The sequence below is a fragment of the Cottoperca gobio genome, chromosome 19 (assembly GCF_900634415.1).
Source record: "Cottoperca gobio chromosome 19, fCotGob3.1, whole genome shotgun sequence".
Taxonomy (NCBI): Eukaryota; Metazoa; Chordata; class Actinopteri; order Perciformes; family Bovichtidae; genus Cottoperca; species Cottoperca gobio.
In genome coordinates this window covers 3,934,969-3,961,956 of record NC_041373.1, presented here as the reverse complement: position 1 = coordinate 3,961,956, position 26,988 = coordinate 3,934,969, and the positions used below count along the sequence as shown (strand labels likewise).

Genomic DNA, 26,988 nt, shown 5'->3' with positions numbered 1-26,988 from the left:
TCGAGCGCTGATAATAATTTCTCAGTGCATTGAACTGATCATTGTGCACATGTGATGCTGAGGGCTGTGTGCTCTGCAGAGGAATGTAGGTCACACAGTTCTGCCACTTTGATGAATTGTCACAAGTGGCATCAAGATCCCTGAACGACAACTGAAGAGGCTATAATCCATGCATTGTAGTCAGAGGGTCTTTGAAGGGATATGATCATATATTGAATGCATCGTGTAAGAAGCACTCATTGATTGCTGACCTATTCCAAAAATCCCCTTTCTCGTTCTTCCAGACACCGCTACTCTCAGTACCTCACAGCTCAGGTGATTGACAGTGATGGACAACCAATCAAAAGCATCAAGTCCTCCTTCTACCACTTCTTGTGTCACCTTGAATGGGTTCCAGCCTATCGCCCACTGGAAAGAGAAGAGCAAGAGAGAATGTACCTCTGTCCAAACTCAGTCTACCTGACTTCACCTGAGGTCTCCAGGCTGCTCGGGACTCATGTCTGTTATGTGGAAATAGACCCCAGCGAGTTTAGCAGAGCTTTAGGTAAAAATGTGTATACTATTGTGTAGAGCTCTGGTGGTTATCCTACAATGCTGCAGGTTATTTTGAGTCAGTTACATAATAGACAATCTGTGAGTCACTGTCTTTTCCCCTCTTTAAGGAATGAGACATAGTATCTCAGTGGACACTCTGATAAGCTACCTGAAGAAATGGTGTGTAAAACCAGAAGCCGATGACCAGGAGCAGAGACGAGCTGAGGACGAGTTAGAGGGGGCAAACTTCTCTTCCACCGTTGAGCACATCTGCAATGTCTACACCTATCTGCATATGAACTGTACCCAGAGCACCCTGAAGGACCTGTTCCAGCACACGCCTGCTGTATTCATAGAGTACAGGTACGTCGTCAGCTGTGTCAGCATACTTCTCTTTAAGGTGAATGTCTAAATTGTGTCATCTAAGGCCACAAATCAAACCCTGCCCCCAGGCGGAATGATGAGTGGTGCTCAGGACGTTTCTACCACCTGAAGGATGTGTGCTGGAGTGACCCGACGGGGATGTTCCAGCGCTACAGACAGCTGACCCAAGGATTAGACAGCCCTGTCCAGCAGCCCAAAGTCCTGCATCCCTTCTACAACCACCTGGATGGCATGAAGAACTTCTTCATCAAAGTAAGCTCACAACATTTCCCTACGTCTGTGTTTTTACATGAGATAAGCGAAGTCTGTATTTTACTCACATTTACTGACAATATCTCCAGAATATGATGACAAGGCTCTGGGTAACGTCCTCTTGTATACACAATATAATACAATATTTAGATGTAATATTATATTATGTAGACTTAATTTATGTGTCTATAATATTTACAGATGCTGTGTCGCTAGATGAACCTCCTAAATGTGCACCAAAAATGCTGTCAACTTATAATCCTTTGATATTCTATTATATCCTATTATTATATAATATAATATTCTCAACAGGCAGAAGAAAGGCACAGAGAAAACAAATCATTTCAGTATAGAATCTGTGTAGAAGACAGTTAGTTGTAAGAACTGTTTTGTTATAAACGTTTTGCTTATACTTATATCGTATTATTAGAGTTTAGGCTAGCACTAGTCATGGATGGGGCTTTATTTATTTATTTACTTTAACAGAACCTTTAACCCCACACACTTGTGTAATTAATGAATGAATGTGCTTCTTGGCCTTTGAAGTCTCACTCAGTTACTACTGTAATGAGCTAGTTAGCGGGACATGCTAACATTTGCAGCTTACGTTAGACAACATAAACGTAATGTTTTATTCATTCCTTACACTTTTACTTTTGTGTTTTTGTTTTTTGAAAGGCTGACAAAAGACTAGAGCTCCCTGCAAACTCTTTAATAACGAGTATCTATCTTACTGCAGTGAACCGTCAGTTACTTAGATGTAACACTGTATTGTTGAGGACATAGTATCTTGTCTGTCGCCCGTCATTTATAATCAGGGTTCTGGTTGATGATTGCAGTTTTGGGACTTTAGGTGGCAAATGTGTTTTACTATGAAGGCTCTTCTCCTGTCTCTGTGTTTAAAAGTACACCCTTATTGATGTAGACTATATCTTCATCTGTGCTTGCGGAATCTTGTGTATAGCTGCTGGATGTGGATCTCAGTCCCAATATGAAGCAGTATGTCGGATTGTTGGAACTGATCTGTTCATCATCTCCCATACCAACTGCTGAAGTGCTGCAGGATGTGTCGGTGCTCTATGCCAGACTTGGTGAGGACATTTAGATTTCCAGTGTTTCGCATTCAGTGACTCACACGTTTCCTTACTCTTCAAGCCACTGTCTGCAGCTTGTGATATAATATAACATATCATTTCTTTTTGCTTTCAACAGCTCAAAAGTGTAAAATTCAAATGTCTGGTGACCAGGAAAACATCTCTCCGTTCGGACTCAATTCCGGGTACTGCTCCACCTTAAAGGGTGAGTAATGCATACACCTTCATGATGCAAATCCACCCTTCGTCCCTCTTCAATCTGTGTGTCTACTCCACTTCCTATTGGCCTGAGTATTTACTGCAAAGTATTGGCTGCAACAAGCATCATCCACCACCTGTCTGTTCAGCACATATTTTGAAAGCAGCTGTGATTTCACACTGGAAACAAAAAGGCAGATACCGAGAGAAATGATTAAGGACACGAACAGCATCTATAAAGCCAACTGTTCTGCATGCAGTGCAGGTGTGTGTTGGTTTGGCAGCAGCAGAGTGAACTACAATACTAATGTAATCAAGGACTTTAGGAAACACCATCTGTCATGATTTCTGATTAAACGTCCATAGATCTGCTTAGAATAATAATAAAAAGTCTTATAAGGATCAATCGGAGGATGATATTCCTTTTCAACATAAAAGCATAACAGTCAGCACTCTGGTGAATAAAATGTGTAACAGCAACACTAAATGACCTCAAACTAATTCTCGGCATTTCTGTACTGCAGTGTCTTTTGAAACATGAACTAAAATTGTATCATAACTTTGGCAATACCAACATAATGGTTGGGATTTTTAATTTTATTTATTGTTTACAATATCAGAGCTTGAAAATGTATCTGCATCAAATTTTAAAAAGCCACAAACTATTAGATTCGTACAGAATTATTCTCTGGTGCTTCAGAAGAATCTGTCCTTTCATATTTCAAATATTGGTGTTTTGGTTAGATGCACTGAATGAAAGCTTTACTTTGTTTGTGTACAAGAAAACTAGAGCGGGCACTTCAATGATCAAAGAGCAGCAGATGTGCAGGACTGCAGTTGTGGAAACTGACCCCGGTTGTCCTTTATGCCTCTTGTACAGGTATGGTGTCCGATAAAAGGGTCTTCCCCACCAAGGATAACAGCTGGGTGAGTCTGGCACGCAAACCCATGATTGCTGACAACAAAGAGGTGGAAAAGATCTTTAAACCTCACAAGCAGATCTGTCTGCTCAACCTGCCACCAGCAGAGAAGAAGACTGCTCCCAGGACCAAGACCTGTGGTACGCTGCTGCTACACTATTATTTGTTACGTATATTTGTCAATGTGAGATTTGTACTTGATTACTTTTCACCATACCCACTAGGAATTATGCCCAAAACTGCACAAATATAACCGAGGTAAAAAGGAGATTCTGACTATTGTTGTATTATTGCCTGCCAGTGCCGGGAGAACGAGCCAACACCGTACCTGCCTTCAACGAGGAGGACCGAGGTTTGTTTCTGGAGATCTGTGGGATCCGTAAGCTGACCCAGTGTGTGAAGACTCAGCCTCAGACTGAGAACCTGAGACCCTGTCCGCCCATGCAGGCCATGGTGCACGCTTTGATGCCCTACATCCAGAGGTTCCTGTACCACCACGACGAGCTGGCTGAAGTCTACTCAGAGCTGATTGACAACAAGATCGGGGAGAAAATCAAGCGACTTTCCTTCGGACAGGTCAGGAATCACACGGAGTTTAGAGCAGGTTAACACCTGGAGGCACACACACACACACACACACACACACACGCACTGATTGAACAGAGGACTCTGAACATAATCATACCCATCTAAAGGAAATATGTATCGTATATCCTTTCTAACAGCAGGACGTTTCTCCTGTTTACAGGTGGGTAAGCTGTACATCTGCTACCAGCTGGATGTTGCTGACAGTGAGGCTCCAGTGGTGGAGTTGCAGGATGTTATCTGTCTGCTGAACGATGAGAAGGAGCTCTACATCCAGAAAGATCACCTCTCAGCCAAGCTGGACATCTGCAGGTTCGTGTGATGGATAGAATCCAACACTCACTTCTGTTGTCAGATTCCTACATGTGATCTTGATCTTTTTAAACCACCATCAAATCCAGAAATGTCCACAGGGAACACTTTTCCCACAATGCTTCAGCACATTCACACCTGAGAACAAAGGTTTTTCTAAAAGGTAATTGAATATGATTACAATATAAAGTCAAATGAATAAGCTGAGACTGAAACAATAGCACCTCAATATTCTAAACATTCACACTTCTGACATAAAGAAAATATTTACATATAATGTATATAATATCATGTTTTACAAAAACTATACACTAATTCCATGTCTTATTATTGTTGGGCACCAGGGTAGAGGACAGTGTGTCTGTACAGTTTCACCGAACTGAAAGCATTAATTGTCTGGTGTGATTCATAATCGTGTTCAATATTCTTTAGATGGTTCCTCATTTCAATCAAATTGTATTTAAAATGAACAGTTGGCACTAGTATGGAAATAATTTGAATAGAGATGCTGATCTATGACAGAGATATTGAAACTGAGCTTAATAAGCAGATGAGATTATTCCAGATGTGACTTATACACATTAAATACACATTTTACATTTTTATATATAATTCTGTATTTGTGCAAGTAATGTTCCTTTAGTCATCAGCCACTGATCTTACATTACTTTTCATGAAATTGATAATAAATGAGTATCAGAATAATTCTAGAGAAAGTTGAATGGACCGCATTTATTAAGCGCTTTTCTAGTCTTTGCGAACACTTAAAGGCTTTTACATAACAAGTCCCCTTTTCACACATTCATACACTTGTGACAGAGGCTCCATTAACATTCACACACACTCACACACACTCACACACCGTTGGCTATTCCATCAGGAGCAATTTAGTGTTCAGTATCTTGCCCAAGGACACTTCGACATGTTGACCGCAGGGGCCGGAGAACAACCGACCTTCCAATAGGAGGACGACCGCTCTACCTCCTCAGCCACAGCCGCCCTCCAAGTTCAATCTATCAACACATCGTGTGTGTGTGTGTGTGTGTGTGTGTGTGTGTGTGTGTGTGTGTGTGTGTGTGTGTGTGTGTGTGTGTGTGTGTGTGTGTGTGTGTGTGTGTGTGTGTGTGTGTGTGTGTGTGTGTGTGTGTGTGTGTGTGTGTGTGTGTGTGTGTGTGTGTTTCAGGGAGCTGGTGAAATTGTTCTGCACAGAGAGCAGCCACAGAAAAGAGCTGATGCATTTCCTGAGCGGCCTGATAACCTCCCTAAATGTAAGTGACGTATGATCCCTGCTAACTTTGATCACTAATCCACATCCAGTGATCACACACACACACACACTCACTACTACCACCACCGAGCTGACCGTAGCTAGAACTAATAGGCCAGTTCCCTGGAGGAAGTAACGTTTGTATTACATGGCAATTTACTCTCATCTCTGTCGAGCAGTACAGAAGCAAAACTCTGCAAAGTCCGAGTTAAAAGGCTCACATCAGGCCTCCACTGTGTTGAATATCTTACCTTGTGTGCTTTTCTTAGTGCAGCAGCAGAACTGGGCTGCATTATATAATCAATGTTGAAATCTTAATGAGACTAAGATTAAGTTGTATGTCTGGATTTGCCAAAGTAAATAAAATGGCGTTTTTGAGTGATTTAAGATGTGAATCTGAAGCGTAACAACGATACACTGGAGTCAGACAGATGCAGGTTTTGGGGAAACTGCATACAGATCTGCCTTTTCACTTATTTACCCGCTTATTACTCTAACTTTCATATTATTCCAGGGAAACAAACTGTAACTGAACAGTACATGTTAATTAGGTCAGAGATGTCTCTGAAGCAGCAATGTTGGGAACATCTGCCACTTCCTCTATTGGCAAGAGAATCAGAGAGGAGAAACACAAAATCTACTCTGCTCTGATCTTCAGGCATTCAGAAGTTCTTTTTGCAAATCCTGACTAAATCAGTCCTGCGTGTTAATCCTCAGTTTCTGTATGTAGTATTTAAATTCACAAATGTGATGTTTTATTGACTGAATGATGGAACTGTTCTTGTAAAGCATTAAGAAAGTCATTAACTGTGTTTGTGTCTGCAGGACCAAGGCTCTCTGATGAGGTTCTTAAGCAAGGAGGACATCAGAGAGCTGCCCAGTGGGGAGGAGCTGTGGGAGGTCCCGGAGCCCCCCAAACCAGACATTAACCTGGAGAGAGGTACGGAGAGCACAGACGCTGAGTTAGCCCTCACTGCTCCTGAAGCGAGCGGAATAAATAGAAATAAATTACAAATGATACGTTTAATTCTTAAGCTTTAAAACACAGTGTCATGTTACCTTCTTGTGGTCTCATGCCAAGCTGTCGTCTAATGCAGAGGTCTTCAACAGGGGGTCCGCGGAGGTACTGCAAAATCTTTGGTTGATTAGAAAATTCCCACATTTAAACATCTTTAAATACACTTTAACATGAATCCAACATGTTGTAGCGAACAGAAGACGTTATCGTTCAGTCACATTCAGTGTTAATTGAATAGCTTGGTAATGAATGCACAATAACAGGGTAGCTATGTTTATACATGGCACTAGGCCCAGTTTAATATAAAACACAATTGTATACAATATATATAGTAGGGCGTCCCTGCTCCATCTCTCCATCAGTTTGGGGTCCTTGGCCTGAAAAACGTTGAAGACCCCTGCTCTAATGACTGTCTTTGAAGGACTCCAGAGAATCTAGGAACATCGTGCTTGTACTGTAATTCACTGATTACTCTGTAATTCCCACTTGAGGCCGCAGTAGTTAGTCTTACCTGAAGCCACAAAAACAAATACATACATCAGCTGTTTTTTCTATATGTTTCCTATGATTGACAAACACTACGTGTTAGTCCGTCTCTCTCTACGCTCCGCTTTCTCTACCCCGTCCATTATTCCTCCTGAAGATAAACATGTTTAAACGCCGGTGTCAAATGTTTAGGTTCATTTTAATAAAAAAGCTCAGTAAGCTCCAGTGAACAGGAGTTAGTGCATTTGTTGGAAAATGTTTTCAGCAGCGGATTAATATGTGTGTGTGTGTGTGTGTGTGTGTGTGTGTGTGTGTGTGTGTGTGTTAATGACGGAACATCAAAGATGGAGCTCTTTGGCACAGAGGAATAAGAAACATAAATCTTTGGACACCCTGCCCAGCTGTCTGTGTAACAAAGCAACAATTAAACTGTATTTGGGAGATTTTAGGATTTAGAAGCAGAAATATCTATTAATGTTATTTGTTGATTATTGTTTTGATGGACTCTCCGTCTTCATTAACATATCCACACCATGGTTAAAGTGTAGACGATGTTAGCAAAAGACAGTGTAAGAAGCATGTGTGTTAATGTGGTAAGAAGCAGTTTGATGCAGAACACCAGCTTGTAGCTCAGCGCTCTGACTGGAGCATCAGATGAATTCCAACAACAGCGTCTGTTCGTCTCATCTTACATCTGCACTTTCTCCAATTCTCTCTGAGACACTTGTCCCAATTTTCATTATCATTTCATAACATTCAAAGTCTTTTTTAGTCTCAGTCTCAGCCCTGCTCAAACACTCTCCTTCTACACACACGCACACACGCACACAGAGATAGATAACTGCTGTCACATATGCTAATTCAGGTTTGTTCACTGTTGTGTGTGGTGACATAAAAGTGCAGCTGTTGCCAGGGCTCAAAGAGCGAGAGGAGCAAATCCCTCACTGCAGCAAAGAGCACACACATACTTGCTCTCTCACACACACACACACACACACACACACACAGGGATTAATATGATCAAAAGACATTTTCATTACTATCTGTTTTTAGGGCATAAAAGCACTGAACCAGGCTTACACTGTGATTGGTGCTTTACAACGCTTATCCAATCTTCTACTCCTTTGGCTTTAACTCCCTAAAAATGTTGTTCTTCAGTGCTATCAAGGAGTTACTCCTCCATCAGCTCCCCAGAGGAGCCTTCTCGCCCCGCACAAGAGGATGGGGCACAGACCCTGGTTTGCTGGCCTCCTCGAGCATCTATACTGAACACTGGAGCCTGTCGCACAGGTACACTGAGAAGGATATCGTCTCAGCATGGTCATTTCTTCACAATGGGGAAACTACATTCCTCATTTGCTATAACGTCTATGTGCCAACAGGTCAGGCAGATAGCAGTGTGGTAGAAGCAGTCATGAAGATGTGGCCACCTCCAGCTGCGCCTAAAGACCGAGACCAAGAAAAGGATGCGGCCCCCAGAGGGAGCAGCCATGTCGTCCCCCAGAGTCCCAGCAGCAGCAGCAGCTACGAGGGAAACCATCCACTGGGGAGCATCAGCAGACTGACAGAGCTGCCCGGCCTTCAGAGAGTCCTCAGCCCTGCAGACCAGCCTAACTCTGCTGCACCTCCAGGTTACACATCCAGCAAACTCCTGTCTTACTTCTTCATCTTGCTTTAGGGTTACTCTGTACTTGTAATTGTTGCAAATAGAATCATTTTAAATGAAAGCTGCACTCATCAATAGTTTTGTATTTACAATGGATCAAATTTGAAAATGTGTAATTTATAAGCTGGAAGTTTTTGGTTATTATAAAAATGTTTTAAAAGTTGTATGGTAAAAATGACATGTAATAAGTTCATATTGTTCCGTTTGTCATGTCATTAGATTGTGTGCACGCTGCCCACAGGCCCCATCTTTACTTTACTGTGTTGGTTGAAGGGGTTAAGATCTCTTTGGGATTATGTTTTACAAACCACCTCCTTCATTGTGGAAATGACTAAAGAGAACAAAAACACACACAGCCCTCATTAATGGTTAACTTTGATAAACACATCTGTATTCCCCAGTAGAGGTAAAGCTTAATATTGAGTCCTATGTTTGGTGCTAGAGAGGTAGAATGTTTGCTTCTTAATTCTTTGTAAACAAAGCGTCCTGTGTTAAATGTTTCCATGTGGTCTTGTCGGTCACTGACAGAGAGGGAGTCTGACATTGCTGAGAATGCAGAGAGAAGCCGCGCAGCTCCCAGACCTCCATCTGCACAGCCTGCTGAGACAGCCAGCCACCAACCCGCTCCAAACAGCCTGTAGGCTTCTTCCCCTCATCCCCAAACATTTGAAACATTTATGTAGAAAACTAATATTGATTTTTACTGTTACTCAATAATTAATCCCATATCTCCCTACGCTCTTTTTCACTCCTCTCCTCTCCTCTCCGATCCTTGGTCTCTCTATCAGCGTCGTCCCTGAGGCCGTGGTGCTTCCCAGTTTGTTTCAGGGGGCTGCAGAGACTCAGCGTCCTCCTCTGAACCTGGACTTCCCTCTCTGGAACAAAGTCCAGCCTCCACAGGCCACCCTGGAGGACATGGAGCTCACCTGCCAGAGACCCACCACCGTCAGTACATTCACTCCATGTGATGCTTTCTCACTGATTGAGTGTTGGCAACATTTTCTAAATTGTACTATTCTTGCGTAGGTGGTGTTATCTGATGACCTGATGGATGTGGCAGCGATCGGTGAGTGGGGGGAGCAGCTTGTCAACTCCTTCCTGTGCCACTGGAGAGACAGTGGCGAGCCCGGACGACCTGAGCATGTCCTGTGGTGCAACCACGGCGGGGAGAGCGGCCAGCCCTACGACTTTAAGCTCACTTTTGAACCAGCAGGAGGGCCGGGGGTGCTGTACGTGGAAGTGAAGTCAACCGTAAAGAAAGAAAGGTCGTTCATCAACCTCTCGGCCAACGAGCTGCACTTTGCACTGAAAGAGAAGGAGCGCTATCACATATTCAGAGTGTACAGTGCAGGAGACGCCCAGAACGTCCGCCTGTGTCGCATTCAGAACCTGGCGCAGCATCTCCACACAAAAGACCTGCTACTTTATCTGTTGGTATAAGTCCTTTACACTATAACAACTCACACCACCATAACATGTTAACATGTGTATTCACATGCCTTTTTTAATTTCATCTTTTCTGCACTGATTGTAGTTGTTTTAATGTGCCCATGCTACTACAGAGTAGGCTTTTTATGTTGCATGCTAATGACATGTCTGTCCAAAAATATTTTTATTGCCAACAAAATGTACAATTTTAAAGTTGTTTTTATTCCTTTTTAAATGGCCCCTACCTCACCTTTACTCTAGCATTCCTTTTAGAATAAAATCCTTTTTCTGACAGCTGAATGACTGAATGATTTTGACTCATGGTAGTGAGACACGCGGCCTGCTTTTGTTCCTTAAATAAGCTTACAGACGGTTCTAGTACATCCTTAGTAATGAAGTATCCTGTCACCTTAACCTCCCTGACTGATGAAGTGATTATATCTGAGGGTTCAGGTAAATCACATGGAAGCGGAGCTGACTGGACAGGTCCCTCACAGGCTCCCATCATTCCTGGTAATTACACTGTCACGGCTGTACTCTGAACGTGCACGTACACAGATCATCTATGTGATGATCACAAAGCAATTCATCTTTAACCACTTGCAGCGCTCTTCTTGATGCTATTACTCTTCCAAGAAAAGTCCCTCTGACATTTTAACCAGTTCAAGACTTTAAAACAGAAACTTACTTGATCTGAACTAAGGAAAGAAAACAGATTCTGTGGAGGGGTAACAATGCAGAGAAAGCATCCAGCATCATTTCTTTTCTTCATACTGTATATTTTTCTGGCCCCTGGTGGTTCCTGAACTACACTATATGGTATATAGTGTGTGTGTATATATATATATATATATAGATATATATAGTGTATATCTCTCTATCTATAGATGTATATATGTATATGTAGCATATACTGTATATATGAGCCGCAGCCATGTTCTTGCTGTAGGATTGTAATCCTTACAAAGCGGGACACTTATTACCCATGTGATGAGTGTTGGTGGAGCGATCAGAAACAGCCTCTGGGGACAGCACCTCCCTATTTTCATCGTGTGATGCAACGTCTTGGTAACCAGAGGACTGTTTTCTACAAAGAATCAAGTCACGGGTAATGTGCCACTTAGAAACAAATAATATTAAATGATCCATGTTCAGCACATTTCTGATCAGAACACTGGTCATTTAGTGTGACGCTCATGAAAAAGAACTATAAAATGATCACCATCAAGTGAGAGCATCGCTATCAACTGGCTGCAGTGTTGAGAAGCACAGAGTAATATTATAGAAATGTTTCGTTAGAGAAACCGACACTAAGCCACCGTCCTGAGACAGAACAGAGATGACTACCAGGTAATATTTGTTTTTTTAAACCATATACTGTATGTTAGATGTGGTACTCTTGCACTGCAAAGATGCCTCCCCTGTATTAGATTTATGAGGCATTCAAATGCGGCTTGTAAACTCCATCTTCAGAGCTCTAAAGTCATACGTTAGAGTCAAGAAGTGATTTTGGACTCTATAACTGAATGAACTTGTGACGTGACAGTTATTTGGTGACTTTGCATATTTAAAGGGTTGTATTCTATATAAGGTGTGTTAGATTACTAACAACATTTTATTTATTTTTTTATCTCACTTTTATTTCAACAGGCAAGTTGTATCGAGGTTGGAAACCTCTTTTGTAAGGTAGATAGTAATTATAGAATAAGGCTCAAAGTAGGCTTAGAACAAACAATTAAGAAGTCATTTATTGTAGAGTTTGCAAAATCATTTACCAGTTTAAATGTATTCTAACCCTAAACCTGACTGTCACATGTTGCTTAAAATAACGTGATTTATCAAATGAAATACTTAAATATTTATAATAGGCAACAACTTCTATTGTCTGCCTCTGAGCTGTAATAATGTCCACAATATATATTGAATTCTTCTGGCATTAGAAAAACTATATTTATCTGCATTCAGCAGAAGTTGGAGTTTTAGTTGTGTGTTGAAATTCCAAAATATTAAAGGTGGGTCAAGCGACAACTCCTGAGGCGTGACAATTTAAGGTAAATTCAAAATTCAAAAAAAGATATATAATAGCATATTTCTCACTTTTCCATGGGTGTCGAATAGATACAAGGAGTGGCAGTTGCCAAACTTAAAGTTAATCTTAATATGATTTTGTAGTTTTAAGCATTTTGAACAAAAAATAATGAATTTAAAATGCTGTGAGGTTTATTCGTTTTCACTTTGTCCCCAGATATCTAGTCACAGCCACGGAACGTTCTGCAGTTGTGCTGGATAATGGCAGGAAAACGAGACGCATACCAGTGTAGCATTTATTGAGCTGACACCCCTTTTATTTCTATATATATTTTTATAACGGGACAGATGCATGTCATACGATGCATAATTAAGAAAAACTTATTCCTTCAATTTTTCTTTTCTTCAACAAACATGTTTCTTCCGTTGGAGGTCCATAATATACAAACATTATGTACATTATAATGTTTGGAGGTCCATAATATACAAACATTATGTACATTATAATGTTTGGAGGTCCATAATGTACAAACATTATGTACATTATAATGTTTGGAGGTCCATAATATACAAACATTATGTACATTATAATGTTTGGAGGTCCATAATGTACAAACATTATGTACATTATAATGTTTGGAGGTCCATAATATACAAACATTATGTACATTATAATGTTTGGAGGTCCATAATGTACAGGCTGAACACACAGTGAGTCCATGAGAGAAGAAGAAACCATGTAGAAGGTGCAGTACATTTGCATTCTGTAAATTAAATTTCATTAAGTCTTCACCACCTTCTGTCGGTTGTTTTCAAGAATGGATGTATACAAAATGATTAAATGATAGTGTTATAATTACATAACAATATAATAACAATATAGAAACAAAAAAATACAAAAAATTATATTATTAGTAATAATAATAATGACAAAATAGAAATAATAAATAAAGATACCACATGTGCGGTGACAGAAAGGTTGTGAGTCAACATGATGTAGGCTACAATGTGTTTCGATATACATTAATACAATACAAAAATCATTAAATCATAAAAACCTGGTGTGTTCTATTTTCTCGTGCATGGGATGCCACTCTAACCCAGGTCACCGTCCATTTATCAAATGCCTAAACTTCAGAAAGATGTTATCTCTGTATCACTTGTAGTGACGGGTCTTCATAGGAAGCACATTCCCCAGATCCCTGAGCAACTGTACATCACTGTGATATTTCCGACTGCCCCTAAATGCAACATAGTCTGTACGGAGACAGCGAGCAGCGGCGGCTCCCGGTGGAGCAGCGCTGCGATTGGCCAGAGCGGAGAGGAGGGGAGGGCTTTTCTCCCCCCTCCTCCCCTCTCTACTGGCACTCCTCTCCTCTGCTGCTTCCCCTCACCTCTCCTCCCATCCTAGAGGACAGAGCGATGCGGAGACAATAGGACGCAGAGCCCGGAGAGTCTGCAGGATGCTCGGCGCCACATCCACTGTCACACGGCTTCTCACAGGACCCTGAGATCAGGCGTTTCTCCCGGCTCACCTGGCCTTAGTATGCGCTCAGATCATCCCGTGTGTTTACCAGCAGCCTGGACTGACAGGGCGGACTCCACAGCCTCCATATGGGAACCAATTGAAGGGTGAGTTGCGGAATAAACCCGGATTGACGCTTCATCTATCCTCACCTGCACCCTCACTAACCCGCGTCTGACTCACTAAATCACACAGCAATCACTATAATAACTGGGATGTTTCACACTGTGTGTTCTTCTATTCAGAGCATGATCGATAAGGCCTATTCTGTGCAGTAGCATACACTGAAAACAATACTGTACGTGATCCTTAATGTGTGTGTGTGTGTGTGTGTGTGTGTGTGTGTGTGTGTGTGTGTGTGTGTGTGTGTGTGTGTGTGTGTGCGCCATATATATTCAGCAAACAATACAAATGCTGCATTTTAAATTGTTTACATTACTTCTGTAAAGTGGAATTTATGTTTATATATGTTGATCACAACGCAACCTCACGCTCCCCTCCCTGACTCCCCCACCCCCCCACCCCCCACACCATGCATCAGCTCTGAGCTCTGTTACACTAAGAAACAGTGATTTTGCTCAGAGTCAGTGCAGTCTGAGGACACACTGCAGGTGGGAAACAACATGACGTAGTCCGACAGAAGGCTGAAGCTGAGGATGTCTGGAGAATAGTAAGAGACCATAATGTTTACATCCTGACTGCCTCCGTCCACATGCTGCTTTCACTGTTTTTTTGCCTTCTTTATGAGAATCAAGGCTTGTGACAAAGTGTCTGTACTCATTTTGAAAGAGTGTCACCCAAACGTAGCCTACTACTAATGAAATTCTTGATTAACCTCTTACGACCCTGTAGGAGTGAACTCCCAAATAATTCCTCATTCGGAGTTATCTTCTATTCTGAGCCTCTGGGGGAGGATGTCTGGTTGTGTGTGTGTTAAACCCGGGACACAGCTGATCAAAGTGGGTTTAAGCTCCTTGATGGAACATTAAAAAAAAGACACACACACACACACAAAAGATACACTCCAGCATAATGAGTCACAGATCACAATGTAGGTCACATAGATGGTCCGGTGCTCAACAATCCTCCGAGCCTCCGCTGGCAGTGAGGTAACTTCAGCCGGTTGGAAAATGGGAGCTGTCTTGATGCTGTTTGGTGTAGGTGCAGAGATGCACTGTGTGCACTCTTAAGCAGTACGTGACACAAACTCTTCAGACGTGTAAAAAAACCTACAATAATTTATTTATAATGTTATTTTTTGATTACATTGCTTGTGGTCATAAATTTGTAGAATGCAAAAGAGTTCCACATTTTGTGACCTTTGGTCGCTTTCTTGCCGAGAGCTAGTTCAACCCCACTCTCACATCTGTGGCTATGCTCAATATGAAGCTGAAGCCAGGAGGCAATTAGCTTAGCTTAGCACAAAGACTGAAAGCAGAGGGAAACTGAAGCCTGGCTGGGTCCAAAGTGAAATAATCCTCCTACTAACACGTCTAAATATGTGGGAGATATGTGCTGGAACCTTTTAAGAAGGCCAGGAAAAAGAAGTAACATTTGAAGGTGTTGCTTGGTGGACTCAGCTTCTTCAGACAGAGCCAGGCTAGCCAGCAGTGCTTCTGCTCAGCTAAGCTAACTGTCTGCCAGCTCTACCATCATATTTATTTACATGTAACCAACAACTCGGAATCACAACTAGGACGCTGACACAAGTGTTTTCAGACTTGTTGTCTTTAATTGTGCTTTAAAGGATACAGTGTGAATACTGCTTATGTTAGTAGGCCTATAGGTTATATTACTTCTTAGTATAGGTCAAGCTAATAAACAACCTTGATCCTATATTTCCCCTAAAAATCATTCCTTCTCCCTGGCTACTAAACGCCCAGATCTCTCAGACTCCACGCCTCTGGCTTAACGCAGGTTTTCCGTTACACATTTGAAGTCTCCAAGTCGAAGGTTGTGATAACCCTGATGACATCATCATGAAATCATTACAGTTCATTTAGCTGACACTTTTGTCCAAATCGACTTACAATAAGTGCAAACAACAGCAAGAATCTTGCAAGTACATCAGCTTCAAATAGGTGAAATCCTACAATCGGGGGATTGTTGACTTGTTAATGAGAAGGGTTTAAATGTGGTTTTAGGCTGTTCAAGATTTCTAATTACAATAAAGTCAGAGGTCAGAGGTCAGTTACTGAAGAAGGACCTTCAGACTGAGCTGTAAATATGCTTTAAAATGTGAATTTTAGTTGCTATTATGTCAGTCAGTGCTGTTGGCTATAGTGATGCAGGGATATCGGCCAACACACACACACACACACACACACACACACACACACACACACACACACACACACACACACACACACACACTTGCTGGTACTTTGTTACTCAACGGTCCTTGTCATTACGTGCCGCTCTCCCTCTCTCCTCTCTCATTATTTTCTCTCCCATACACCACTCCCTGTCACTTCACTGTCTCACACACACGGACACTTTGGTTATGTGTGTGTTCAGCCGTCAGCCACTTCTGGTCCGGTCAGCTAACAGAAGACAAATCCTATGTGAGCATAAAATGTAATGAGTTGCTCCTCACACAGGATCTGCAGCATGTATCTCGAAAACTGAAAGGTGATCGACAAAAGGAGGAAGATGGTGTTTGTATTGCTGCATCAGCGCGGGGGGGAGGGGGGGGGGCTGTGTTCATCGCCCTGGCTCGCTGAATGTGCTCGGCCCGCTGGTTGCATAAGCAGTCTGGGTTGCTGCTGTGTTTCCACAGAGTGTTAAACCTGGTGGCACAGAGTGTCAGTGTGGAGAGAGGATCATCGTGTATATTGTGTCTGTGCGTTGCATTTGAAAGCCTGTGAGAGTGTACAGGTGCAGTCCTGAGGAGAACAGTAGGATTTCTATTAAATGGTGCAAGCAAATCATTGCCACATGGGGTAGTACTAGTGTTTGTAACTCACAAGTATTGTCTATAAAATGCCCAAAGCGCAGATAACAATCACTCATAGCACTAGTTAATGTCTTTAAAATGCTTGTGTCCAAAAATATTTATTTTACATTAAAACAGACTAAAACACACACACACAGACACACACACACACACACACACACACACACACACACACACACACACACACAGAGTGGGATGGCAGACATCCTCTCCACATGGAGAGCCGATATTTGCACTGACCTGATGACTCATTCAGCGATGAGTCTGATAATGCTTCTATATAAATACAGAAACCACTGTCTTTGTGGTAAACACACACACACACACACACACACACACACCTCGTCGCAGCACAGGCGGTAGAAGGGAATGCCACACGCACAGTGGGTGAGGAGGTGCAGCAGAGAGATCCTTCATCTCACCACTGTGTTGCACTTCCTGATGCACAGTACTATCACCTCATCCTCATCACCGTGTTGTTTTGCTCTGAATACGCCCAAGTCATGGCAACGTGTCTTCAAAATCCGGACGCTTATGATAATTTGGTGATTCTGGGCTAAATTGCTGAATCGGAGGTCGTCCACTGCAGACATGACACGCGGTGAGCAGCGGCGTCTGTGCTGTGATGAGGTTGATCCCACCGGGCAAAGTGAAGCCAAGTGGCTCCCTGACAAAAAGAAAAACTGTTTTTCCCCCGAGTTTCTTTCACATAGATGTGACTTTAATCTCTAAGAATTTCTGAAAAATGTTCTCACATGTGTGACTTCATAATCTGGAGTTTGAGGTTTTTTCTAACAAATCTTTGAGTTTTTTCTCAGAATATTTTGCCTCCTGTGGTTCTTTCTTCTTACCTTCAATGTGCTGAATACACATATTTAACTGTATCTCTGGTTTAGGAATGTATTTATATTTTGTTGGTTTGGATATTTCATATATAATCTTGATTTTGATTGGACAGTATAATCTAAAGTAAAGTTGCATTTTTTAGGTCACTTTGTGATAATCAGTGACGGTGGGAACGTTTGCCTTATCGACCCGGTAGCTACTGAATTTATGTTGAATCATCATTTTCCTCGTCTTACTTTATGTTGCTTTCTCTCTTAATAATCCTCCGCACTGTATCGCCATAGTTACATGATGTAACTCTAAGGAGGTGCATCTCTGTTACATTGTTTTCATAATACTTAAAGACACTATTCATGAATTGGAAAGATGAAATAAAAGAACACACAGATGTGATTTATGGCTTTTACAACGACACTTCACAGATGTGTGACCTTGTGCATCTCAACATGCTGACTGAAGACGGAGTGGCATGAAATGTGTCGTCTGCGCAGAATAACATTAACGTGAAACTATTAATAACATTCAATTCTTGTGACACGAAGCGACCAGACAGTAAACACAACAGTAAGGATATTATACAGCCATAACAACATGTACAAATATATGTATAGAAGAACACTATATTATATTAAAATAGATTCATGCAAACATGTATCAATATTGCACAAGCCAGCAAATAATAAAGAATAGTAAATACTGCCCGTAAAAGTCATACTTTATACAGTTTCACAGTTTCAATATGTTTAGGTTATAGAAATAATTTAGCCACACACACACACACACACACACACACACACACACACACACACACACACACTGCATGTATCCTGCAGTGCCACAGTAAGCACTTCTGATCCTGGACAGAAACAAATGGCCTTTTCTGTTTACAACTCCCCGCCCCCTCTTGTGTGCGTGTGTGTGTGTGCGTGTGCGTGTGTGTGTGTGTGTGTGTGTGTGTGTGTGTGTGTGTGTGTGTTTATCGCATGTGTCTGAAGGCTTTTAATTTAAGGGAGAGAGGTACAGTACATCCTCTCTGCACTGCCATGTATCACCCAAACGGACTCATCCCTCCTCACCTGCTGGTGTCAACTGCTCACACAAAAAAACATCACACTCCTACAGAGGAACACAGAGGCCTGTGCAGGGGATGACAAGGTACTTACACAAGTGTGTGTGTACTTCGTCACATAGCTGGTGACTTCACAGGTTATGACAGCTGCTCAGCCCTTATAAGAATGTTGTTTTCTGTTTGAAGGATTTGGGAGGAATATTAGATCGATGTAATTTGTGTGTAGATTGACAGAGATGATAAAGCAGCTGCTCTAAACATGACAGGAAGGCCCATTCACAAGTCTGCTCAGGGATGGAGAGAGGGATGCTTTCCAGCAATTCAGGTTATGTAATGTGTGTGTGTGTGTGTGTGTGTGTGTGTGTGTGTGTGTGTGTGTGTGTGTGTGTGTGTGTGTGTGTGTGTGTGTGTGATCCTATCATTCTTCCACATGTTTTTGGATCTATAGAGTGAGGGTCAGGATTTGGCAGGTATCACTGCTCAGGAAGAAAAAAGCAATCACTAAGAATAATCACACTGCAGCAAGGAATGGATTTGCTAGAAAGGACTGTTATTGGCTGTGTGTGTGTGTGTGTGGGTGTGTGTGTGTGTGTGTGTGTGTGTGTGTGTGTGTGTGTGTGTGTGTGTGTGTGTGTGTGTGTGACTCAGCTCACAGCTCAGCTCTGGCATTCCCTTTGGCGAGTAGCATTTAGAATTACTTAAGCCTTCACTGCAGATAATTAGCATTTTCAGTGATGATCACGCTGCAAATCAGAGCAGCCGATTGGGAGCTGCAACATCAAAGCCTTGTTGTCCATCGCTGACCTTGAAAAGCAGCAGAAATATCTCCAACACGCTCCTATTTACGGAGAACAGCGGAACAGCACACGTGTAAGCTGTGTGTTCCTTCACAGATAACTTTTCTTGTGTATAAAATGAAAAGGGGGATATTAATGGAGCTGCCTGCCCTCCACACTCAGGACGCAGTGACAATGAATGTGATTAACAAGGCCAAACATATGTTGCTTTAATAAAAAGTATGCATGTTTTTAATTATCAAGTTTCACATCAGATATAAAATATATTTCATATGTGATTTTACACCACAAGAAGTTGAACATAAAAAAAGTTTTTCCCCATGATCAAGATATTAAACATTTACATCAAATCACTCAATTTAATTAATTAATTTATCTTATTGCAGTTTGCAACCTTTGTGAATACATCAAAAGCTAACAATTATAATGACAATTATTTATAATTACATTTTTCATTATAATGTGATTTCTATCAGACATATATTGCTTTGATGGCATTGTTGTAGGTTTATATATATTACATCAAGCTATAAATAAATCGCTATTCTATCATAAAATAATCTACGGCAAATCTAAAACAACAATTAAAAAACAATTTTATTTATTTTAGTAACAATACTACTAATACACATTTGTATTACATATATTTTATAACAATAAAAATAAAGAGGAATAAAAATGAACTTTATACACCAGTTTAAACGTGTCTTTCTTTTCTCCTTTCTGTACAGTGACACCGGCTGTTAGCTGCTGCTGCTCTTGAGCATCCGATCCCCAGTTTTTTCACCCGGTCCGTCCCCTATAGCAGTCCCTAGCATGAGTTCCTCTCCGCTGGTGTCTCGAGCCAACATGGACATCCTGGACGAGCTGCAGCTGATTGCAGCTCAGAACCTGGAGAGGCTGGAGGTCAACAAGTACTACGAGGTGATCAGGGAGCTGGGCAAGGGCACCTACGGCAAGGTGGACCTGGTCATCCACAAGATCAGAGGTGAGGTGACCTGTATGAACACAAGCACACAATGCCAGCTCTAAATAAGCAAAAAATTAATAATTTTATGTGGTTATTTTTTTCCCATTTCGCCCAATCAGGTACGAAGATGGCACTGAAGTTCCTGAAGAAGAAGACCACCAAGCTGAAGTCGTTCCTGCGGGAGTACAGCATCTCACTCTACCTGTCTCCCTGCCCTTTCATCATCAACATGTTTGGCATCGCCTTCGAGACGGACGACTACTATGTGTTCGCACAGGAGTACGCGCTGGCAGGGGACCTGTTTGATATCATTCCTCCACAGGTGCTCCGTCTTATATTTCATTCTGGGGGTTGTTTCTTGGCATCATTGCTTTTTGGTCAAAGACTTAAGATACAAATATCCACCTAGACAACTTCATAAACAAATACTTTGCCCACGAAATGTCTATTTGTAGATCAATTACTCATCCTGTGTTGTGGAACATTCTTGAAAAAATCTTTATTTTTCTCGCATGCCTCCGAGGAGAGCGAGAATCCAAAAACAGAAAAGTTTTTCTCAAGTGTTCAAGGTGACATGGGTTGAATAATTGCTTTACAAATGATCCTTTTGTGGGGGAAGTTTAAACACAGAGTAAGTTAGTGAAGAAGTGAAGAAGTGAAGAAGTCAGCCAGTGGAGATGTTTTAGTCCAAACTCAGCCAGCACGGTGATGCATGTTCTATTGGTGTTTATCCCGTATGTATTGTGTGTTACACTCTGATCTCCCTCTGTCCGTTCTTTCAGATTGGTCTTCCTGAGGCAGTGGCAAAGCGCTGTGTGCACCAAGTAGCCATCGCTCTGGACTACCTGCACTGTAAGAAGCTGGTCCACAGGGACATCAAGCCTGAAAACATCCTCATTTTTGACCGAGAGTGCCGCAAGGTCAAGTTATCAGATTTCGGCATGACCCGCCGAGCTGGCTCACCTGTGAAAAGAGTGAGTAACACGTCAATGTGTGACCTCTGAAAGTGTGTCGTGTTGCCACCGTGGTGTTCACCTGTCTTGTTTCCCCTGCAGGTGAGTGGCACCATCCCCTACACGGCCCCAGAGCTCTGCGATGTGTCCCGCCACGAGGGTTTCTGCGTGGACTACAGCACTGATGTTTGGGCCTTCGGTGTGCTGCTCTTCTGCATGCTGACCGGCAACTTCCCCTGGGAGAAGGCCCTGCCCTCCGACTCCTTCTACCAGGAGTTCATCCGCTGGCAGAGGAGGAGGACGAACGCAGTGCCGTCCCAGTGGAGGCGCTTCACTGAGCAGGCCCTCCGCATGTTCCGCCGGCTGCTCTCCGTGGAACAGGACCGTCGCTGCTCCGTCAAAGAGGTCTTCGGTTACTTCAGCCACTCCTGGATGCTGGACGCAGAGAACAACAACAACAATGGCAACAGCAACAGCAACAGTAACAGCAACAGCGCAGGTGGTGGAGAGAGGGTTGGCGGTGGCGGCGGAGGAGGAGGAGGAGTGCGAGGAGATGTGAATGGCACTATCTCCTCATGTTCATCCGGGGAGGAAGACGAGGAGCTTCTTGTGGAGAGGATGAAGCAGCAGACTTTATCTCCTCTCTCCCCACTTTCACCTCTCTCTCCCACGTCTCTGGTGGCCGTGGAGAGGGGGAGCGGGGGCGGGGCTAAGGGCGGGATGATGGAACCAGGTGGCGGCCATCATTTCGTGTCCGTCTCCACCAACAGCTCCGTGTCGTCCACCAACAGTTACGATCGAATGCCGCGAGAAAACAATTCACCAGGCGGACGCATGCTGGTGGCGACGCCCATTGAAATCTGCGTCTGAGCGCGTCAGAACGTTAATGTTGTCACAGACTCACTGCTACACACTTTTATACCTTCATCCAACCTCATAGACGTACATGCATGGAAAAATAAACAAACAGACAATGAGTTCTAACACGGAAAGGAAGAGCACACGCGGAAGACTAAACACAGAGTATTTGTAGAATGCATACATTCCTCATGACGTAGGCTTTTTGGTTGAATTGGAGTCCAAAGACTCCACGAGAAGCTCAATTTGCTCTGCGATTTCAACGACGTGTGCAAATGCCGTTTTGTGAAACCCAGAGGAAAATGACAAATTGCTTCCATTAGAGATTCTGTCACTAAAACCATCCGAAAAGAAGACCAAAATGTATTTCTAAAAGCAATACTTACAGCAAAAAATGGCAAATAGAGACACAAGAAGTGGCAGATTGTTGTGTGATCTCTTCAGGAAGTGTCATTTCTGAAGGAAGCCGCAGGGACAAAGGATTTGTATTTTTGAAGAAGACTAAAACAGAGTTCAAGGAAATACCTTGTAAGATAATAAAAGGAGCGAGCGGTGGTTTTAAATGTTTCATGTGTAAGAACAATGTGAAAGTGTGAGGGTGTTTGTTGTGTGTATTACTGTGTGGTTGAGTCCAAAACAAGTGGATAAATCTTACTTTGAGAATTGTATTGTTTATTTGAATAGACGACACACTCTATTTTTTCTATTTCTTTGTTTTTCGTTCCACTTCACATTGTATTTTGTCCACTTCCATTTGGTTGGCTGCTGTTCACATTGGTATGATACAACTGTGTGAGGTTTGACCAGACGGGATATTTTCCGTAAAGCAGTTTGTCCACGAGCAACAGACTGGACTGAGAGAAGGCTTATGATGTCTCTGTAATTCACGTCAAACATATCTACTTCACGGTTGAAAGACTTTTTTTTCTTTTCTACTCCCTCCCCAAAATTCGTATAACTTTCTGTTTTCTTTCTTTCAGCTTGTATTGCTTGTTTTCCTCGAAACTTTAAGCGAAATGTATTGTCTGAAAAGAAAAGAGAAATGATCACTTCAGCATTTTCAATTCAATCTGAAAGAACAAAAAAAAAAAAAATGAAAATGTAGAAGTCACCTTTTTTAAATTGCATGACGAGTAGCTAAAACTTACCTTTACCAAGAATTTGAACCGGCTTTACGTAAATACACGGGGGGCAAGGACGAAGAGAAACGTAAAATGTTGTGATGTGGAATTTTTGCCGTAGCACAATTTCTTGCATTATGTCCCTGAGGGAATATTGCCGTATCTCTTGAGACATCATAGGGCTAAAAAATCTGAACAATAATTAGTTTCTATTCAGTGTTTTGTGTTTGTATTGCTAATAATACCGTGTACTCATCTCACCACCTTCAGGAACAGAAGAAAAAAAAAGCAAAGCATGAGGACGTAGAGCGAGACGCTTGACTTTAAGCTGCAGGTAGGGACTTAGATGATGTAACTTTTCTTCTAAATTGCCACCTTTAGTCAAGTAGTGTGGCGTAGATGTTTTTTTTCTACCAAGTTAAAATGAACAGAAAAGAAGTCATCCATTCCTTTCTTTGACTCAATATTACCTAAATAAGCATTGGATCATGCATAGGAATGGACCTTTTGTGTGTTGCTTTCCAGACATAAATCTGCATGAACTTGTATGTGCTAAAGCTCTGTAGTGAAAACCTGCTCAGTGTTTCTCCTGTCACAAGCTGATGTAGTGTAGCTGCAAACAACACGTTTCTTTATCTTGTGAGAGTGCGGAGCCTCAGCTGGGATCTGCCTGACTGAGGGTCAGCTAAACTCGGCTCCGCCCTAACAGAAACACGTATGGATCATGTCCACCGAAGCTGCTCCCGGATCAGCGAGCGAGTATGCAAATTACTACATCTTGTGACAATCTCTGACCTCATTGGCAGCCTTCTGACTCAGAACAAAGGACAGTGCTGACACAGACTCTGTAGCCTGGTCCCTCTCCATCAGCCAGCTGCGAGCTGTACTGGCTCTGCAGCGTTTACTGTGGAAGCTCCAGCACATCACATTCAATTCACATGACTGTGTGAAGAAGGGATTACACAGACCTGTACATTACCTCATCATGTCATTACTTCTACTAAACCACCCTTCTACTTCTCCTTAGCATTTCCCACAAGTGTTTACAGTGTATCAATCGTCCATCCTAAACAACTATTAGTGTCATTATAAGTGAGAGATTCTGTGAAGCTGAGCTAAGGGGTGGCCGGAGATGGCCTCTAAGGCCTGTCACATGCGCAAATGAAAATTAAATGATATGTAACACAACCCGCAGACTGTAGATGTGCTGTGCCTCCACTGCCTTATTGAAAGTCAAGCTAACATTTGACTTCCGATGTGTTATTGTGGTAATGCTAACGTGGGCATTCGTGTTGTAAAAAGGCAGTAAACTGGTGTAAAGATCCAAAAGGCTTCCACACATTACTTGAGCACAGCTCCTTGTTGCCTTCATTTTCCGTCAGCGAAGACAACAGCAGTGTAGCTTACTGAGGGACACAAGGCAGGCATTAGATTAGTTTATGCAGAGAATTTAAAATTCAGTCAAATCAAAACATATTGAATATTACATCTGTTATCGTGTTCAACAGGTAGTTCAAATTTGTAATAAAAAGTGTCAGCCCCAGAATGAAGACTAAAGCCACGCCACCCCACTGGCCATCACTTTAACAGTCACTCTTTGTTTTTGTCTTTTGCGGGTTAGCGAGCCAACAGTTTCATATGTTGTGCCCTGTGGAGTTTCCATGAAAACAAACATGATGTCATGTACATTGCTACAGTTCTTGGTGTGTTACTGCCACTCATTGTCAGCGGAAGAGCCTGAAACGGATGCCACGATGTGCATTGCGCTACTCGCGCTCAAATGGGGACCCACCCATGAAAGCGGCCAACGAGACAAGGCGGCTCGTTTTAGTCACATTTTGGTCATGAGCAAACGTCTTCTAACATCCACTGACTTGTTTAGAACAGCCCATTAAATATTACCTCTAATGATGTACTGTAAGCTTGGTTTATGAGTGAGTGAATACAAACAGAGTGATCCAGTGACTGGTATTGTGCCACACAGAAAATAAACAGATTTCTGTACCGAAGTTAACAGTTACAGCCACCGGTACGGAAACGATCGGCCCCCCCATCACAATCTGGCTGAGAATATTTCCCTTGTTGCAATGCAGATTTGTTTGCTTAAAAAATTATATATTATAATTATAATATAAATAGACTCAATGGCCAAAATGGTTAGACTGACAGCAAGATTTAAAATAGGCTATACTTGAAACTAATTGATTTTCAGTATAATCTTAGGCATAATTTCACCCTAGTGGATTTTTTTGCGTGATGCAACAATAAGATGAGAAATTATTAGAATGGATATTTAGGTATAGTGGTGTGTTAGGGTGAAACACAACTTGTGTTAAGATCAGGCCCAGTACACACTGCAGCTGAGGACTCACCTGGAGGAAGGATGAGTCACACCAAACTACACATTAAGGGAACAACTCACTTTCCCTTCTTCTTCTTTGCGACGCCCGAATCAGTCGCTGCTGCCTCCCCACCTCGTCCATAATGTAATGTGTTGTAACGCAGTTCCAGTGTCTTTCTGTGGAGTGACATATTTCAAAGCATCATGTGGTGGAGTTTTAGTGAGTAGATGACCACAGCACTAGAACTCGTATCCGGTTCTGTCTTTGCAATACAATTGTCTTCCTGTAAACTGAGATTTAGTCAATAAAATGAGAATTCTTGTGGAGTGATCTTTGGTCTTGGGTTATTTTCCCCAGGACACCTACACTATGTGATGCATGAGGACCATGCAGGACACACAGGTGATGTTGATTAATAGTATAGTTTCTCATCCCATGAGAATTGCAGTTAATTTTTTTATCTTTCTTTTGTCATTTGTAAGAAGAAATGAAAGAAAACTAGATTTTAATTCATCTTAATTTATTCAACTTTAAAAAGATGAATATTGAATACAAAAGTAATCATTAATCATTAATCATTAATTTTAACTGGTGTCCAATAAAAGAATGCAGCCCTTTCACATGCCAATCACATGCCCTCAAGCTTTACACACAGTGATATGATCTATTAATACATATTAATAACTAGTGCAGCTTTAAAGGTTCAATGTCTAAGATACGACAGCATTTCAACTTAAACCGTTAAACAATGAACTAACATTATCAACAGTGTTGACGTTAAACAGGTCTCTGTGTTGTGTTGCAGAGATATCTACTGAAGTTAGCATGCTAACAGCTAGCTGCGCTCCGTCCAGTCTGTAATACCACTTGTTCCTCTAGAGGTGATAGTGAGTCACTGTAGCTGCAGTCTGCCTCAGTACAGAGGGAGAAGAAGAACAGCTGCTGACTCACCTGTATTATTACAGCCATGTTCCTGTTTTATAGTTTGTTTATTGGATTACATTCAAAGTGGCAGAAACGAGAAACAGCCACAGCACCGGGGAACTGCACACTCCCTGTTGCTGCTGTTACACAGGTCCAGCAGCCCGCTGGGACTGCAGGGCTGGGGCTGGTTCTGGCTGAGCTCAAGTCTCTCTGGCCGCTCCACATGAAGATTATCAGACAGCAGAGTTTTCTGACCGGCTCTCACAGTTTCAGCAGTTTGGTCGAATATTTGTTTTCTTGCCCTGCTGACTGACTGACAGGCATTACACAGGAGTAAATGTAATACACAATATAAATAATACATTAGAATACAATAAATATGACATATATGACAAACTTCTACAACTAAAATATAAACATTAGAGATTGTATGGACCCAGTTAGAGGTGATATAC

The 26,988-nt window shown here is 42.0% G+C and overlaps 2 protein-coding genes across 8 annotated transcripts in view; both read left to right on the top strand.

Annotated features, from left to right (window-relative positions):
- The window catches only part of LOC115024372 (uncharacterized), a 37,576-nt gene extending 27,135 nt beyond the window's left edge, over positions 1–10,441 (top strand). For 5 of the 6 annotated variants that reach the window (XM_029455861.1, XM_029455859.1, XM_029455860.1 and 2 more), the window contains 15 exons: positions 285–544; positions 663–897; positions 987–1,170; positions 2,135–2,261; positions 2,383–2,469; positions 3,343–3,522; positions 3,684–3,958; positions 4,131–4,279; positions 5,463–5,547; positions 6,372–6,486; positions 8,209–8,340; positions 8,433–8,681; positions 9,245–9,353; positions 9,505–9,661; positions 9,743–10,441. In XM_029455861.1, coding sequence (XP_029311721.1) covers positions 285–544; positions 663–897; positions 987–1,170; positions 2,135–2,261; positions 2,383–2,469; positions 3,343–3,522; positions 3,684–3,958; positions 4,131–4,279; positions 5,463–5,547; positions 6,372–6,486; positions 8,209–8,340; positions 8,433–8,681; positions 9,245–9,353; positions 9,505–9,661; positions 9,743–10,156 — 2,758 coding nt within the window. In that variant the 3' untranslated portion in view covers positions 10,157–10,441. Of the gene's footprint in view, positions 1–284; positions 545–662; positions 898–986; positions 1,171–2,134; positions 2,262–2,382; positions 2,470–3,342; positions 3,523–3,683; positions 3,959–4,130; positions 4,280–5,462; positions 5,548–6,371; positions 6,487–7,394; positions 8,341–8,432; positions 8,682–9,244; positions 9,354–9,504; positions 9,662–9,742 lie in introns of those variants that run through there. The other variant, XR_003834118.1, reaches the window with a different exon arrangement.
- A 373-nt stretch (positions 10,442–10,814) lies between these two features.
- Positions 10,815–25,178, top strand: bsk146 (brain specific kinase 146). Of its 2 annotated transcripts, XM_029455902.1 has the most exons (6): positions 10,815–11,494; positions 13,584–13,804; positions 20,097–20,353; positions 20,455–20,657; positions 21,118–21,309; positions 21,391–25,178. In XM_029455902.1, exons 3-6 carry the CDS (start codon positions 20,182–20,184, stop codon positions 22,156–22,158), a joined length of 1,335 nt encoding a protein of 444 aa, XP_029311762.1. In that variant the 5' UTR covers positions 10,815–11,494; positions 13,584–13,804; positions 20,097–20,181; the 3' UTR covers positions 22,159–25,178. The 2 variants fall into 2 exon arrangements, with proteins under 2 accessions (XP_029311762.1, XP_029311759.1); XM_029455899.1 differs by lacking the exon at positions 10,815–11,494 and having other exon boundaries at positions 13,532–13,804.
- Positions 25,179–26,988: the final 1,810 nt, after the last annotated feature.